Source organism: Hippocampus zosterae, chromosome 7 (assembly GCF_025434085.1).
Source record: "Hippocampus zosterae strain Florida chromosome 7, ASM2543408v3, whole genome shotgun sequence".
NCBI lineage: Eukaryota > Metazoa > Chordata > Actinopteri > Syngnathiformes > Syngnathidae > Hippocampus > Hippocampus zosterae.
Window position 1 is genome coordinate 18,935,710 of NC_067457.1, and position 17,637 is coordinate 18,953,346.

Genomic DNA, 17,637 nt, shown 5'->3' on the forward strand with positions numbered 1-17,637 from the left:
AGGAAAATCGTTGCATTCATTGATAAAAGGTGCCAAACTTTTTCATGGGTCGATATCAAGCGGGTCCTGTGGGGCAACTATAAAATATTTGTATCAGGATGGCCAAAATTGGTGCGTTTTTAACACATATCGAGGGCTTCCTCAACCCCTCAAGACGATTTATTCAACAGAAAATTTGAAACAAAACAAACAAAGTGATCAATTAATGACATCCCAAATACAAATCTTTGTCGAGAGCGATTAAAAAAAAAAAAGCAAAAGCTGCATTGCATGTGTGACAGCTGCAGTTTTGCGAAGGAACCCTTCATCTTGACATTTTTTTCCCCCTATCGCTATCATCCCACACCTCGCTAAAAATCGCACTGGCTCACCGGGAATCCCATCTTAGCAAATGACAGCACGGAACTTTCCAAACGCACGCGGGAAAGAGAGTGAGAAAGAAAGAACGAGGGAAGAAGATAATAGAGACAGACTCCTTTCATTGGCATTTTTTCCTCATCTGGCGAAATCCTTGAAGGCAAAAACTCGACCGTTCAGACACATTCAACGCTTGCTATGAATTGGGATGGACGTGATCGCTGTCACTCTAAAATGTTTGGTAGAATGTTCAATAAAAAGAAAGAAAAACATGAAGAAAACACAAGAGTGGACGGACGGGTTTGATTCGCAGAAGTTAGCGATTGCTTATTCCGATTCATCCCGAATTCGGGTTGCAACACCGCTGGCAGGAAGTCGCGAGTCAAGGTTACGCCGTCATGTTCCAATGTTGCTCCTCACCTGGATGTCATAAGTGCCGTTCATCATCGCCGTCCTTTGTTGCTGATGGTGGAGCTCCGGCCTGCTCATGCCAGACTCTTTGGTTTGGTTCCTATGCCCTTCTGCGACCTGCATGACTGAGAGCACACACAAGGGTGGACGGACGAGTCAGAACTGCAAAGGTTGTGGGACTCGGATGGTCAGGAGCAAAAAAAAAGACATAAAGCGGTTAGATTAATGTTGCTTCACGTTAAATGTCATGCCTTCAAATACCACACTTCAATATGTTGTTTTTTTTTTTGTACGAGCAACCTTACATTGAAATGAAACCGTTCTACAACCATCAAAATACATCAAAGGTTGCAGGTTCAACTACACACAAATAGAGAAGAGATGATTACAACAAAATAAAACTTCACAATCACAGCAAAATGTACAATTAAGGAGAAAGAAACGGACCCGTGATTTTGTTCGCCTCTCGTGTATCAGAGGCTCAATGTGACTGGAGCGCCAGCTGAAGCGCACAAGAAAATGGCGGGGACGATTTTCATTATCTGGTGCAGCGTTTGCCACGTCTGCGACGGGTGAACGTTTTCTTTTTTTGAGAGTTTCCAACTCTTGGGCCTATGAGATAAGGACCCCGTGGAAATTTTGCCCTGAACGCTTGGGAAATTGTGCGAGGGATGAGCAGGTGTGTGACCACGTTTCTGTGAGTTCTGCCGGCCTGAAAGTCGCAGGCGAAGAAATGAAGGCTAAGCCGTGATGCCTCTGATGTGGCGGAGAGGCGGGCGTGAAAGAAGCCGATCACAGCCTTTTTTTTTTTTCTTTTGCTCTTCTGCCCGTTGACAAACCCCACAGACACTGTTTTACTTGCTACTTTGTGCCTTTTACGAGCCCTTCACACAAAGAGGGTGCAAAACAAGCCAAGCTAGGAGTTACCTAGAGGTGTGTGGGGGGGCGCCATGTTGTGGAGAGCCAGGATGTGTGTGTCGAGGGCAGCGTCCTGCCGTGTGCGGTTGTGCAGGCCGAGGTGATACTTCCTAAAGTGCTTCACCAGGTCGGTGGGGTCGTTGCCGTAGTAACCGTAACCGCACACGTTGCACTTGAAGTCCTGCAGCTTGGGGGAGGGGCTGGAGGAGAGCGGCGGCGTGTCCGGGGCCGACTCCGCCCTGCCGTCCGGACCGCGGGGCTCGCCTTTGGCCACTTTGTCTTCGGGTTGCGACACGGCCGCTGCGAGTCCTCCTTGCGACGGCCGACCTCCGCCTCCGCCTCCTCCTCCTCCTCCCCTCCTCCCACCTCGCTCCTCGTTGCCGACGGATGAGGGCGAGAGAGACGAGGAAATGCACTCACTTTCTCCTTCCTCCTCTTCCTCCTCGTCGGGCTCCTCATCACCCCGGAGTCGCTCCTCGGGCTCGGAGGGGCGGCTTATTCGGTCGGCCTCGGCTCCCAGGCGCCCCTCGTCTTCCTCGCCGTCCTCCTCCTCCTCGCCCGCCGGCCTCCTCCCCTCTTCCTCCTCCTCCTCCTCACCTCCCACACTGCGGATAGGGGGATTCTTCTTCCTCACCATCGCTAAGAAGATGGAGAAAACGCGCTGCGTTACTTCTAGTTGTGGACTACGTGTACACAAAGGGTGGGAAGAACCAGGAAACGTACGTCGGAATCATCCAATATAAATCACGACACCTACCGAAAGCTTGGTACTACGACAAATGTCAGAGTGACATTTGGCCAATTATATCAATGATATTTTTGCAACTAAGTAAAAAAACAGCATTCTGCCTTGCACTCAGTTGTATCCTGAGCTAATTTGTCTGCAGGTTACAACAGAAACAACACAGAGAGACATAGTGAGTGCCTCAGAATAGACTTCAGGTCAAATTATTTCTCACGAGCAATACGCTTGTTTTGCAAAATGGCTTAATGGAATCAGAAAGAGAGCTGCGGACTAAAAAAAAAAGACTGTGTTCTTTAGGGAACAGTTTTCCTTCTCTTTCTTTGCCACGCAAGTATTAAAATAAAGTAATTCATGTCTGCCAGGGCCCACGCCTCAACCAACCTTGGCACAAACTCACAGCGCGTGCGCGTGTGTGTGGGTGTGTGTGTGTCTCTCTCTGTCTGTCTGTCCAAGATAGAGTGCGGGGAGCAGAGGAAAATCTCATCTGATGCTCACCACACCCAAGTCAGAATTCATCATGCACACACACACACAAAGTGGAAAACGACATCGTTGTGGTGAAGCGATGACGCAAAAAGTCCCGACTCAAAGGACCTCGCGAGTGGCCAAACTGCGTTTCCAGACGTCCGTTCATATGAGGGCGCTAAAATTGCGAATGTCATCCGAAGTCATTTGTCGCCGTGGCATGCCAATTACAGGAAGCTGCATTTATGCCCAAGTACATGTATAGCCCCCATATGTATATTATTGAGGTATATTCCATACCCCGAGTCCTCATTAAGCGATCCCAGATCGCTTTAGGCAAGAGGCAGTGGGGGACAGTTTGCCGTTCAATTGCAAACACAACCAACCATTCGCATCTCAGAACAATTTGCTCTTCAGATAACATGACAAGCGTGTTTTTTTGGAATGCGGGAAGCAAGCCGCTGGATGGGGAGAAAAGCCCAGGCAAGCGAGCCAAGATTTAAATCCAGAACCTCGAAACTAAGAGGCAGACTAACCACTGCTTCGCCATGATGCTGCGTTATAAATCACTCTGACTGACTGTCGAGATACAATTCTGGAGTATACACACTATATTTATTGCTGATTTTCACACACTGAACTGGAAGGACTAGCCTGCTTAAATTCATGCTGATACAAAACTTAAAAAAAAAAAAACAGTTGAAAGTAGGGATCCTCAAGCAACTGAAAATGGAAAAAAAAAATTCCTAAATACAGTAAATATTAGATATAGGGGAAAATACAATTACAAATCAAACTACCATGCAACAGATTTAACACTCCTGCTCTGTAAATTTGGAGATGAAGCGCTTCGGAATCACTTTTCTATGCTTGTGGAAAAAGGTGTGCTGTTATCTGGCAGTAAGTCAAAGTGCCCAAAAATAAACAAATAAATAAAAATTCATCTTCTCTTTTATCCAATTGTGTCGCCGTTTGGTCAATCCATTTAACGTACCGTTGTATAGGGAGGCATTGAAAAATCCTCAAAAGAAAAGCAATCAATAAAAGCTAAATGGCAAACGAAAAATGTTATTGTAGCTCTGCGTCGCTACAAAATGACGTGCGGGGTCCGAATCGGAGCTGGATTGCGGTGCTCCGCAGCCACCGCGTGCTGGAGGCTGTATGCACAGGCTGGAACCATTACTATCAAGTACAATTAGGTGCAAGCCGCCACAACGTACTGACTTCACTGCGTATCAGCAACTGCTACTCGCTACAATTACCCCACCCCACCTCCGAGAAAAACAACGCTAAGCGGCCCCCGCGATATGACAGGTAGGATGAATGTGACGCTTAATCGTTTCCATCATCGTGAATTAGCCGGGGACTATTATCTAAAATTGACGATAATGACCCGGAGACGGCCGCTCGGGGATACGCTGACATGAGTGTTACAACTTCCCAAATTGATGACAAAGGAACCAAACTGAAGAAAAATGTGACGACTTGGCGGATTTATAAGATGTGATTTAAAAAAATAATAATAATAATATGCCAGTATGAAGTATAATGTAGGATGCAGAAAATTCAAGAATGAAAAACAAAAGGCTTTTTTCTTTTATTTAAATCTTGCAAGGTTCTGAACGCAATTTTGGTGTCCTTTGTTATCAGTCTAGTTCTGTGGCTATCGAACCAATGAACGTCATTTTCCCCAATATCGGTCGGCTAGCTCATCTTGCATTACGCTTACAATAAATGATTTGGGACTCCTTTACCGCTAACAACCCAAGCTAAACTGAACTCAAAACATAAGGCGCAGTCGAGACAACTTTGTTGACACAATGCACTGCTTCCCTGTTTAAAAGGACTCTGGCGCCATGTTGTGGCATCTTTTGGAATTTCACAAACAGCGCCAGAAATCGGCAAGTATCTGGGGATACCTTTTTTGGACGCAGATACTACTTCAGCTCAGGGTGCTTTACATCAAATGTGTGACAATTCTAACGCATGTCGGAGAGCAACCACTGCTTTCAAGCCAACAAGGCGGGCATATCAGGTGTTAAACTTGACACTGATGTTTCGAGATCACAGAATAACCCTTCCGGACAGGCGTCATCCTGCTTCTGGTCCTAGCTTGGGGTGAGTGTTGGGGACGACAGCGTTACTCAAAAAGTACAAAGCAGTTATTTAGACGTCATTGTCACACGTGATTACGTGACGCCCGAGTGATGGGACTTCATGGCTTCGTTGCCTTGTCACTTCAAGTTAGCCCTCTTTGAAGTAAAAAGTTAATAAAAGCGCAGTGTATGAACGCATACGCTTTCATGCCCAGACAGACAAAACATATGCGTTCCTGAAACCGAGCCAAGCCGTAATGGGAATCAGGCACAAGCGACGGTTACTGGAGGAAGTGGGAGGGGCGGGGTCGGGCGAGGGGAGGTTTACATTTTAAGCACTGATCGAGCGTTGGTTAAGTGTGGGTGTGACTTATGGATTATCAATGATCAACTGTGGAGTTTTAATTGATGAGGCTGTGGAGGGACAGCGGCTTTATTTTTATGACCTGAATGGATCTCAAACTCCTCTGCAACTAGAACTCGCTGCCAAACAGATTCCAAGTAAATAATGCCAGAGAAGTCATTACCTCTGTCCCGCTGCAACGAGTTCCTTTGCTTTTTTACATCAAGCCTAGGCATTTGAAACTCAAGAGGTTTCGCCGAGACTCTTGAGAGGTGAGTTACAAAAGTTGGAGTGTAGTTGCCCTGTGGAAGGAAGGCCCTGCCGACGCAAACAATCAAACCAAACCATCCCAATCAAATGAAACAAATCAATCGGTCGACCAAACTAATATATACTTTATCACACATTCGCAAACACTTTTCAAGTGTGAGGTGAATAAACATGTCCGACTTTCAAAGTGTTGGCATTTCCGTCCGTCCCCCACGTAATCACATAAGTGAAGATGCTAACTTGATCATCGACTCAAAAGCTGTGCTGAACTCAAATATAAAGACAGAGGCAACTCATCTGCAGGGGTCAAGTAGTCATTACAGCGGTTTGCAAACCTGAATTGCACAGGGTGAGCCCTTCTTCGTATCGGTGAAAAAATATATACTCGGCGGCAGTAAACGGTTGAGTTCCAATTGACGACTGTAGACTGTGAATGAGTTAACCAACCAATCTCTTACAAAACCAACTAACTTCTTGTATCGCACAACTGGACGCCTCCGCTAAACATGCAAGTCCCATCCAGGGGCATCCGTTTAGCCGAGTCAATAAATCAAGTGTCGCCATAGACGTCAAAACAAATAAAGCTCATTTCAAGACCTTTCAAATCAAACAACTACTAAATTGCTCTCTTCCCAGTCACACTTCTTTTGTGAATGTGCCCGCTCTTTATCATACCATCTTTCATCCATCGCTCTCAATTAATCTGACACACACACACACACACACACACACACACACATGCGCGTGCAGTTCTGACAATTTTACCTCGCTCTGTTCTCCCGTCTTATCCTGACGCAAAGCTTGGCGTGTGTAATTAACACCTTGTTCCGGTAAGACTGCTGTTTTGGGGTCACACCGGTTGGCCTTTAATCAAGTCCAACTATTATTCATCATCTAAAGCGCTTTGATAGTTGGTGTGATTACAAGGTACCCCTGAGCTGAGCGCATTGAACATTGATCCAATTATGTACACATAGGAAGGCCACCGGACCGATTTGCGCTGAAATCAGCATCGATACACAAACTTGGCTGTGTACAAGTCTTCTGTTACAGCTCTGAAGCGGCCATTTTGAGAGATCTCCGTGCAAAACCATCTTGCAATTTCAATACGACTCCCAAATTGAATGCAAATAATGTAAAACGACTCGAGCCCCCCCCCCCCCCCCCCGGTCAAAAAAAAAAAGTTATCTGCAGTGAGCTCAGCATACACAATAAACACACAAATGATCACTATCCTCAGCGGCTGGGGAGTATTTTAGTCGCATAGCGAAACACAAGACGTGGGGTGCAGACAATGCATTTCTTCTGTTATTTCAATAATCTGTGACCTGAGAGTTTATAAAACTCTGAGCAGTCTGGTCTCTGCTCTGGATTTTGACTTTACAAACACACACGCACGTACACTAAAACACAGACGGCGCTTTCCCCCATTATGGTCTTTAGAGGATACGCTGTCTGAGTGTGTGAATGTCATCAAATATAGCATGTGTGGTCACGTCCCATTTTTTTGTTTTCGTGAAGAGTGTTTCTCTAGTGGCTAGCATGAGACGCTAACGGCGCCTGTCCACATGTGCGCTCAGTGCTCGTTCTTGTCAAAAAGAAATTTAAGTACAAACCGGTGTGGCATTTTTGATTGGTGGAGTGCCGTGAGACTTTTCTAATGTAAAATATGCGCTTTGCTCAATAAAGGCAGCAGAAAACGGTGTTATATTAATTGCTAAGTGCCTTCCCAGGGCCTTGCTGACGAAGTGCTGCCCGCATGAATGAAAATACAAATCGCTACTTTGACTGTCGTGATGTGCCCCTGCCTTTTTCGTGACTCTCCGGGGCAAGGAGTAGCAGCTTCACATGGTAACAAAAGCCGTACCTGAAACGACAAAACTTTGCCTTTTTTTTTTTAAACAGCCGTGCTGAAATTTTTGATCCTTTCAATAATTTGTCGAAAGTCCATTACGAACACGTGGGAACCATTTTAAACTGTGAACAAAACAACTGTAAAATGTCGCCTTTAGGACATTCAACCTTCGGGGTAACTATGTGGAAAGCTCTTCCTAACACAACGCGCGGGGGGTAATTAATTATCGTTAAACAGGCTGCCAAGGCTAAGCGATCGTACTACCCGCACGGATTGTCTCGCACACGCACACAGAGGCAGCTCATAAACTCCCATTGATCTGTGCGTGGCGATATTAGCTGTCGGTTTAACATGCTCTGACCCCGCTAATGGAACGACCGGGAATAAATGACCGAAATACAGAGAAAAGTGAATGTTCACGTGCAAAGGGCGCGCGTCTTTGAGGGGAATTTCGCCAATTTGGGAAAACTTGGGACGCAAATTGTGCAATAACAACACGCGCACAAATCATCCAATCAGGATCGATTCAGACGGATTACGTTTCCACTCATTGGATTCTACATGACTGCGGTAATTGAAATATTTTGTTATGACACTAAATTGGAAGTTATTAGTTTCAATGATTTGGTGCCAATAATTTACAGTATTTCAAGGTGAACCCATTGGATTAAATGCCGGAAGTGGTCCCACTCTGGTGACAAAAGGCCAGAAGAGCGCAAGGCAACAACAACAACAACAACAACAAAACAATCAGAAGAGAGAGGCTGCGGTGTCATTGAGACCCAAAGAATACAAACAAACATACGGACATGCAAAATACACAAAACGGACACGGGGACAGTTCAAAAAGCCTCGGAGGCCTCAGTCTGAGCTTTCATTTCCTCTGTCCTTCAAAAAAAATAATAAAATAAAACGGCAAGCCGATGCTTATCAAGAGCTGCGATCCGCCTGCAGGAACTACACGGCACACAACTAGCTCAGTGTTTAAAAATAAATACAAAAAAAAAAAAACCCCAAGATGATGAAACTGTGACTATAATAGTAACGGTTCTGACAATGCAGGGCACAAAAACATGTACTTCTTGAGTCATGAAGTCTATAGATTTGAAAAAAAAAAATAAAAGCGGACATGTTACATATTCATTTCAGAGCAGACATTGACAATTCACTCTGTGCGTGACAAGTTTTTTGAGAATGCTTTGCTTACTATGACTGGGGCAAGCATTTAAAGATTCATTGTTTTGTTTTGTTTTGTTTTATAATGTTGGGATAAGAGAATTCGAACTTGCCATAAATGTCACAGTGAAAATTCCGTGACAGCCGTGCTCCCAAATGTTAGACAAATGCAAATCATCCAAACAGAGTTTACTTCCTACAGTAGTCGGAACGTCTTTCCAGTTTGTCTGCCAGCCAGATGACGCGCAGCAAGACATCACACCTTTTTTTACCGTTTTCTAAAAGGTTGCCTTGCCTTTCGCTAACTGTCACTATTGATGTTGAATAATGGCCTCTCAAAACTGGTAACAAAACTATTGCGGGGATCACAATATTGCATGAAACGCTTCTGAAATGTATGACGGTTGAACGTTTGGGCTGCATCTGCTCTGTGCGAGACGAGCCCCGGGGCCCATTTGGTGTCGCGTCACCACAATAGAGACGACGGAGGTGCTTTGGAAGCAGAGAGCCCCCTTCGTACCGGCTAGAAAGTACAAGTGACACAAATTGAAGCACATGGGAAATAAACCAAGCGTCATCATGGTTTTTGCACGATCTTCCGTATTCTCGCCTCTTGGCCGCGTTTCGCATCGTGTTCAGTGGACATTGCCTCGCATTGTATGATGACTCTTGGATGGGGCCAAGTTACCTCCCCGCTCCTTTATAATAGATTCAGGTGTGGAGTCATAATGAAGGCAAACGTAGACAATCTTAGATGGCGAAGGAATGCAATCTGCCATTTCCCACGCCCGTCTCAACTGCTGGTACGCCCTTAGATATGAACAAACAAAATAAAAGACACACACACAAAAGTGCTGGCACACAAACACACAAGATTTGACTGCTGAGCTCAGCAGTTAATACGCCGTTAATCTTTTCATCGACTATCTTTTGTTGACAACCTCTCCCGTCTGCCTTTTATTCCACGCCCCGATCCTCCTCTGATCTACGCCGCCGATGAATCACACACATGCTGCCCAAAAAAAAAAAAAAAAAAAGGAAAAGAAACAATAAGATGGCTGCGCTTGGTTGAGGCTTCCCCTTTTGTCATGTTCTGGGAAACTGACAGATGTGTCATCAGCCAGCGAGTCAAAACCCGAGAGTCTCGGTTGTGTAACGTCGAATATACATGTGCGTTGGTTACGGAGTGAGGGAACCCCCCCACCCCCACCCCCTTAAAAATAAATAATTAGCTCACCGGCCACCTGATTTGCTGGAGCTCAAACCGCAATCTTGGTAGCGGTCCAGATGCACCAGTGGAAGGCGGGAGCTCAACCTGCATTCTTGTTGCAGGTTGAGAGACAATCAAACATCTCACCTGAGGGGTCCGGTCACACCTCAAAGGTTTTGACGGTCATTGTTGGCTGAGGAAACAATCGCTTGGAAGACTCGCCAAACCTCCAATTCACAGCATTTGGTGTTTGGCTGATAATTACACCCCCCCCCCCCCAAAAAAAAGACAACAGGGCCATGTGTGAGTCTCGCAAGACGAAACTGTCAGACAAAAGGGAGGGTGGAAGGGAAGGGGGGGGGGGGTACCGATTAAAACCAGAGATGAGAACAAGAAAAGGCCCACAAGACAAGAAGGAAGGAGAGATGTGAATTCATTGCCTTAAAAGCAGATGGGAGTCAAACGGCGTGATAACAATCTGACTACACATCAACGACGAGGGCCTGTGACACACACACACACACACGCACGCACACACACACACACACACACACGCAGATAAGACCGTAGGGCCCATCACGCGCTGCTGTGACACACTGCAGATCCCCGGAGCGTATTTCTCCTTTTTGTCTTGTTTTGGACAGACGGGGATGTCGAGGGGTCAGGATGCCTCGGTCCGAGTCGGGGTCGGGATGACAAATCGAGTCCTCAAAATGAGGCTGAGGCTGCACCATGAAATGCGCTACCAAAAAGGAAGAAGAATTAATTACACTACCCGCAGACACATAAGTATTATTTTGCAGGTTGCAAGTTGGCCTTCTCATAAATAAGCGAGCGCTCAAGGCAGGGGAAAAAAAAAAGGTCTTGAGCTTTTTTTAAACCAAAGTAATCAAATCACTCGGGGACTCATTCACCCCCGACTCGATCGCGTGGATTGACAACTTTAATCGAAGTGTAATCTTAGTGGCTCAGTGATGAAGTGCTGCCTTCATGAGTTCTATCGCACCACAATACAACCGATGCTTTGACGATCTTTGCGGCCGCTCGCTTTGTTCTCCACAATGAAATCTATTAAGTCCAGCTTCCTTAAGTTGAGGACACCCGCCTCAATGCAACTGTTGAAAAAAAAAAAGAAAATCTCGTGTGCTAAAGTCCCCGACGTTCCATGCGTCACCTCACCACAAAACACTGCGGTGGCAAATCATCGAGCTCCCCCTCCCTGTGTCTATGTGGCACTCTTTTTTTTTACTCCCTCTGTCCTATTATGGACATAGCAACGGCGTTGATGTCAGTACGACGGAGGCTTGATTCACCGAGCGTCCCTGTCTGAATGCGAAACGGGTGCGTGCTCGATAGCAGATAAGGCTATATATAAACAGCACTTGAAAGTAGAAATGTAAATGTTTGGACGTGGCTGCAGAACGGTTGGCTGCATCGAGATACCGCCGGGAGCATAGAGGGAGTCTGAGATGAGACAAGAGTTCGCGCCCGGAGAAGACGCAGGAGGCCGCGGTCGGATGCCTCTCGTTAATCAAGTCCCGAAGGACTTGCTATGGCCAGATCCATAGTTTAGAAGCGCAGGGGATGCTTCAGGTTTGGCCAGGTCAGAGGACATGGATGTTGCTCTTTTGCGCGGCACAATGGATATCAAATGAAAACCTCATGACCGAATGGGTAAAGGTTTGACAAAAAAGAAAGCCAAGGAGGAATGAATTTAGTGGTCATTAAATCGCTCCTCTCTGGTAACTTCTGCGTTGTTTTTCGTCAGGGTTCCTCAATTTTTCGGTAAGGGGGGGTTGGGGGGGTGTGACACCTTTTAAGGTAAGAAATTTGCCCCCTCAATTCAAAAGCCATAGAAACAAGAACAAATGTGTTCTGTCAGGAGAGAAGGAATAAAAAAAAAAAGATTTGCAAAATGCATCGGAGCTTTTAGGTGGCCCAGATAGGGGTGGTAATAAGTCGTTAAATGACTATTTATTAAAACTTTGCTGACACCCCGCACCAAAAAAAAAACTGCATTTACGAACCCCTAGAGGTCCCAGACCTCAGTTCAAAACCACTGATTATTTTTTGCTCCAAGAAAAGGGTTTTTTTTTTTCCTGAGTACGAGGGTGTGCCGTAAGCATGAGGATGCAGCACGAATGAAGGATATTGGCTAAACCATGAGCAGAACTTTTGATTTGACTTTTACACTTGGCTGACAAAAAATGTATTAGGAGTGCATCAAAAGCCCCATGCGATCGCGTTTTTTTGCCCGGAGCGCTGCGACGGTTTTCTCCTTTTTAATCAACGGGCGATCAGCACAATTGACTTGTTGCCTCCCCGGTCTTGATTTGCATGGGAGATCCAATCAGACGCGTTACGACCAGGCGTGAATTCAAGCCCGCGGGGGGGGGGGGGGGGGGGGGTTCGCCGAGGACGTCTCGGTCTTACCTGACCTGATTCGACAGGCGGCGCGAAATTATTTGACTCATCTAGGTTAACAAGTTTTAAATCATTACTGTATATATATACATATATATATACACACATATAATATATATATATATATATATATATACATATATATATATATATTATATATATATATATATATATAATATATATATATATAGGGGCAGTGTTTGCTAACTGGTGCTTGAGGTTGCTTCTTAGCTCTTGACAACGCACAGCCCTGAGTGTGAATATTTATTGCAGTTTCTGGATTAAAAAAAAAGAAAAAAAACTATCCCCCCCCCAAAAAAAAATAATTCTGCAGATATATACTTCTCAGTTGACAGAGACAAAGTTCAATAATTGCTCCCCCTCCAGGGGACTAATAAAGAATTTCTTCTGCGATCATGTTAACATGAAGTCTAAACCTTTCTTTTTTTGACAGGGAGGGGGGCGGGGGGGCCCACTCGGCTGCGGAAACTCGATGGAGCCACCAAAACGAGAGGCTGCTCTCCTAACAGATGTTGTACATTAGATGGAACATGTTGAAACTAAACCAAAGAGAGCAGCCATTAGAAACAAAAAGGCCTTTCTTGCAGCTGTTACAATACAAATTGAGTTAGTGAGCCACTTCTCTAAGGACTTTGCGTCTTAACACTCGCTTTTTTGCTTGCCTTTGTTTGACCTAATAGTCTGAGGTTTATGATCACTCAAGTCAGAAGTAGATCTATGACTGCTTTGTTCAAGTCAAAACATGTTACAGACAGAGCAATTATAGCTAATTAAGTAAAGCCCCCCCCCCTTCTTTTTTTTTTGAATAGTCTATCAAACCAAATTTTAGGTTTCTTTGCGGGCGCACATCGATCTTCTTACATCTGTCAACACATGACGAGCGACGAGGAGTGCGTTCAAGTGTTTCTGCATGTGCGAGACGTTGATTGTTCGCAGGTCTCGGTACTGGCGACCTATTGCGCCAACTGTACCGCCAAAGTAAACCACAAGTCACAAGGAAAACGGACACAAAGAAAACACGAGAAAAGTAGGTGGGTAGGAGTGGGGGGGGGGGGGGGGTGGAATAGAAGTGATCATTTCGGAACCAGCCAAAAAGAAGTAAGAAACACTATCAGGCCGCCGGATAAACTGGGCTTGAAAATACATATGCAGTAACTGTTGGACATGAAGGGTCGGAATTGCAGAGTAACTGGAGATATGATAGTTCGATATTGTTGCCAAAGACATCAATGATCTCACTGGGGGGGGGTTTCATGGTACATTTACCGTATTCATATTCAGATTTGTCTGTCTGGCAGCGAGCGGACGGGTTCCCCCGCGGAACACATTCGCTAAGGGACGGAAGTGGAACTCACTTGAGGGACGCAAAAACAGGTCAGCTCAGCAAATGGTTAGCGGACGTGATGGCGAGCAAGCTAACCTTGATATGCGGGGAACCGTTAAGACGCCTGGTCAAACGCTCATCCCGACCGGTACTCCCGCGGTTTCTTCGGCATCGTTTTTAGACGAGATGCTTTTCCTGAACAACCAACCCACCATTTTTTTTTTTAATCTGGCCAGGACTGGGTATTGGGGGAACTGGCAACGCCTGTAAGAAAGCCGTACTAAAACATTGGTTTTCATCTGTCGTTAAACTAAAGCTGTGATGACAGTACTGAAATGTACATCATTTTTATTCACATCATATGACTAATAGATATTTTATGGCGCTCTGAAGTAATCAACGCGCTTCCCTTTCCAGCATTGTGCACCGTATTTGGTGAGGTGTCGCGGTGACAGCGTGAAATCCCGCATTGTCATTCCTGTAGGTGGCGAGTGAAAGTGAGCGAGGTAGCGTCTGACATCACCGCTCAGAGTACAGCCCTTTTATTTTCTCTCTCTCTCTTTTCCTCAAGACATTTTTGTTTTTACAGCTTCAACTCTGGGCAGAGCCGACCGCTGTGTGCGCACACAACACACAGACGCACAGACGTGTGCACACGCACACACACACATACACACACAAACCCCTAAAGAGGCCTTTTTTTCCACATAGGGCCATATGGTGCAGACAGGCGAGCGGAAACAATTCTCCAAAAACAACACAAACTCTGCATTTAGAAACCTGTCATCCAGATACACGCAGTATTACACACAGACGCACGCACGCACGCGCACAGTTAAATCTGCTGAATGAATTGCTGCCTTGTTCGGTGGTGCGCTAATGGCAAGGAACCTGCCATAGAGATTAGCACACTTGCACACTCACATCCTGCATTAGGTATTCCGGGGCAATTATCCATTGCTACCAAATTTAATATTCCAATTGAGGCCTTTTAAACCGGCCCCATAAAGACAGCTGATATTTAGCTTGTCCTGGCATGATTACATCTTTAATATAGCACAGTAAGGTAATAAATTTAGGGGGGGGGTAACGCAGTGAATGGCTGGCTGTGGCGTGGCTCTTCAAAGCAACGATGTGTTTCCATGCGATATTCCAAACTAGCAATCCAAACTTCCAGTAACTTCCACCACGCAACTCTGGCAGCCAGTGGACTGGTGGTGAGAACGCCGCCGCCACACTCGACATGGCAACGCGTCGGGTCATTTGTGGAGCTCGACGCTGGGATTAAGCAGCCGTGTGGAATTGATTCATCGCTCGCTGAGTCAAGCGAGGCAAAAAAAATAATTTTTTAAAAAATGAGTACGCTGCTCATTTTGTAAGACGACGAACAACAACGCGGCTGCTCGGGCCGCGCAGACCTCAACGCTAATTCTGCTACAGACGACAACGGTGTTGAAAGAAGAGTTCAGAACATGCAGAGAAGATTTACCAACCTAACAGGCCATGGGAAAGTGAATATATTTACTTGATCCAAAGTCAGATGGGACCATTCATAACCCTAACAAGGATAAATGTCATAGAAAATGGATGGCTGGATTATTCTTCTGTTTCTTTATCCTTCAGGCAAATTCGGATACTTCAGATGGCGGCTAATGAAAGCACCATGCCAGTAACACCCCACAGCGTTTGTGTAATTGAAAGCTCTTCGCCATAATAGCGTCAGGACACAACGGCAGACGGCATTTTTTTTTTTTAAAAGGCATCCGAAATGTTTAACTCCTTTAGTAAAACAGTCTCAGTAACGCCATGGCGCTGACGGTGCAATCATTTCCTCCCACACGCACTCGCAGCAGCAGCTGTACAGCTCACCGGCATATGGATTAAATAAATCCAGTGTGCACGGAGCTTGTTAACACTTGTTCAGTTGGCCACGGCATAAGGTGGTAGCCAAAAAGAGAGGGGGGGGGGGGGGCGGGGAGACAACACACCCTGTGGCGGCACACATACAAGCAGGTGAGCGGGTGTAGCTCGGCTTGGCGTGGGAGCGAGGAGCAACACGCAGCGTAATTGCTCATGAGGCAAACCCAGCGTGCAGGATCAGACTCGGGAAGCCGAGATCACGCTGAACCGCGAGTTGGGTTTGTATGCCCGTTGGCAATGTGGTTGGTTTCAAACCTGATCCGATTAAGGCATTTCAACGCAGTCCGGCTAGGAAATCTAGGGTGGAACGTCTCCCACTAGCTGCCCCCCCGACCCACCAGTTGAGAATCATTGATCTGTTTGGCAAATGGTTGGGGCCAATAATCATAAATCCTCCAACAGTTTAGTCAAGGCGTGTGAGCAGACCGCTCAAGCATGCGGTGTCCATATTGGTGTGGACGGGAACATGACTGTCCTCTGGTTTTAGTTCTGCAGCTATAGGTTGAATCTCATCATCATCATTGGATAGCAAACGTGGTTTTCACGGCATGGTCAAGAAAAAAAAACATTGAAAAAGAGCTTAGCAGGTTGGCAACAAATACAAGTCAATAGTATCTTGATAACACTGTGGCCTCATAAAACACACAGCTAAGCAAAAGGTCACATTTTTATACTTGACATTTCCACACACTTTCCACACAAGCTTTTTGGATTGGATGTTTGGGAGGGAGAGAAAAAAAAGGTAAGATGGTGCTCCAGATTTCCTATAGTCATTGTGGTTATGTCGATTTTGCAGTTTTCTCCTAATTGCAAAGATTTATTTTTGACACCCTTAATTTATAAGCGCTCGTCTCCTAATTACCAACAAGATGGATGGACGGATTCATGTCCCGCCCACCTCAGACTGCGAATGTGACCTGGGAAAAGTCACATTAACTGCGACCACAATGAAACTGCAGTGTTTACTCTCTTCCATTCATTTAATCAATTATGAAATCATTAATTGCGGTGACGTCTGGCGACAACGCCTTTATCCATCTTTGTCTGCATAATTTAGATGTCTCTGCCAGGGAAATACTTTGTCGAACAAAGATTAAAAAAAAAAAAAGTTTACGCCAAAAGTGAGCGTGTAGGTGAGTGTAGTGCGGGCTAATGGCCGTGCTACAGAATGATGCACTGTCACTTCCTGTTGCTAAAACGCTAACAACTGGTAGACTAACATGGAGCAAGATTCCAACCCCAGGAGAGAATGTGTGACGACGTTCTATATCAACCGAAAACCTAGAAAATCCTTTACCGAAGGCAGGAACAGCATGTCTGGGGAGGAGTTTATGGCGGATTGTGTCAATATGGCAACACTTTTTTTTTCTCCAATCCAACCGCAGCCCAGATGCATCTTTTGATTTGTCATTTGTGGGGGTACATTTTGTTACAGCCTTAGTCCAATGTGATTACATTCATTACAAATGTGTTAAAAAAAATAATAATCATAATAATGGCATGGGCAAAATTATTTACAAACATGGCGCAGCGCTTCATTGATGGACCATGGGCAGCAATTAGCAACCAAGTGGGGTACACTATAGTAGTGTTGCGTTGATTATGATGTAACATTTAAAAAAACAACAACAACAAACATGAAAATATTTGGCCAGTCATACAGAGACGTAGCATTGACCATGCCGCAGGGCCATTACGTCAGGAACGAGTGCGCGCGTTTGAAATGACAGCCCGACTTAACTTTTAGGCTCCATCAAGTTGTCTCCACTTGACATTCCTTCAGTTTATTTTTTTTTTTCGGGAACTGCACAAAAACATGTTCCAAATCCGACTCGTGCTGGCAACATCAAAGCTGTCGCAGTACCACAACATACAAGCACGTACATGCGAAAGTGCGCATGTACGCACAAGCAAATATGCGCACCCATGGACAGTCGCAGACACCAGCGCGCACGCAGACCACAGCTAAAAGCATCAAGCGGTTAAAAGCAACCCGCCCTGCTGAATAACATCACTAAGCAAAAGCCACTGTACCACATAATGAAAAACATACAAACACACACGCACGAACAAACGCATGCATGCCCACGCACACACACTCA

General features: G+C 45.6%; 1 protein-coding gene across 10 annotated transcripts in view; it reads right to left on the reverse strand.

Moving 5' to 3' along the window:
- Positions 1-17,637, reverse strand: part of trps1 (trichorhinophalangeal syndrome I) — a 96,800-nt gene that overhangs the window by 37,078 nt on the left and 42,085 nt on the right. For 9 of the 10 annotated variants that reach the window (XM_052070297.1, XM_052070299.1, XM_052070295.1 and 6 more), the window contains 2 exons: positions 1,696-2,325; positions 778-893 (listed from right to left, as the gene is read on the reverse strand). In XM_052070297.1, coding sequence (XP_051926257.1) covers positions 778-893; positions 1,696-2,325 — 746 coding nt within the window. The remainder of the gene's footprint in view (positions 1-777; positions 894-1,695; positions 2,326-17,637) is intronic. The other variant, XM_052070302.1, reaches the window with a different exon arrangement.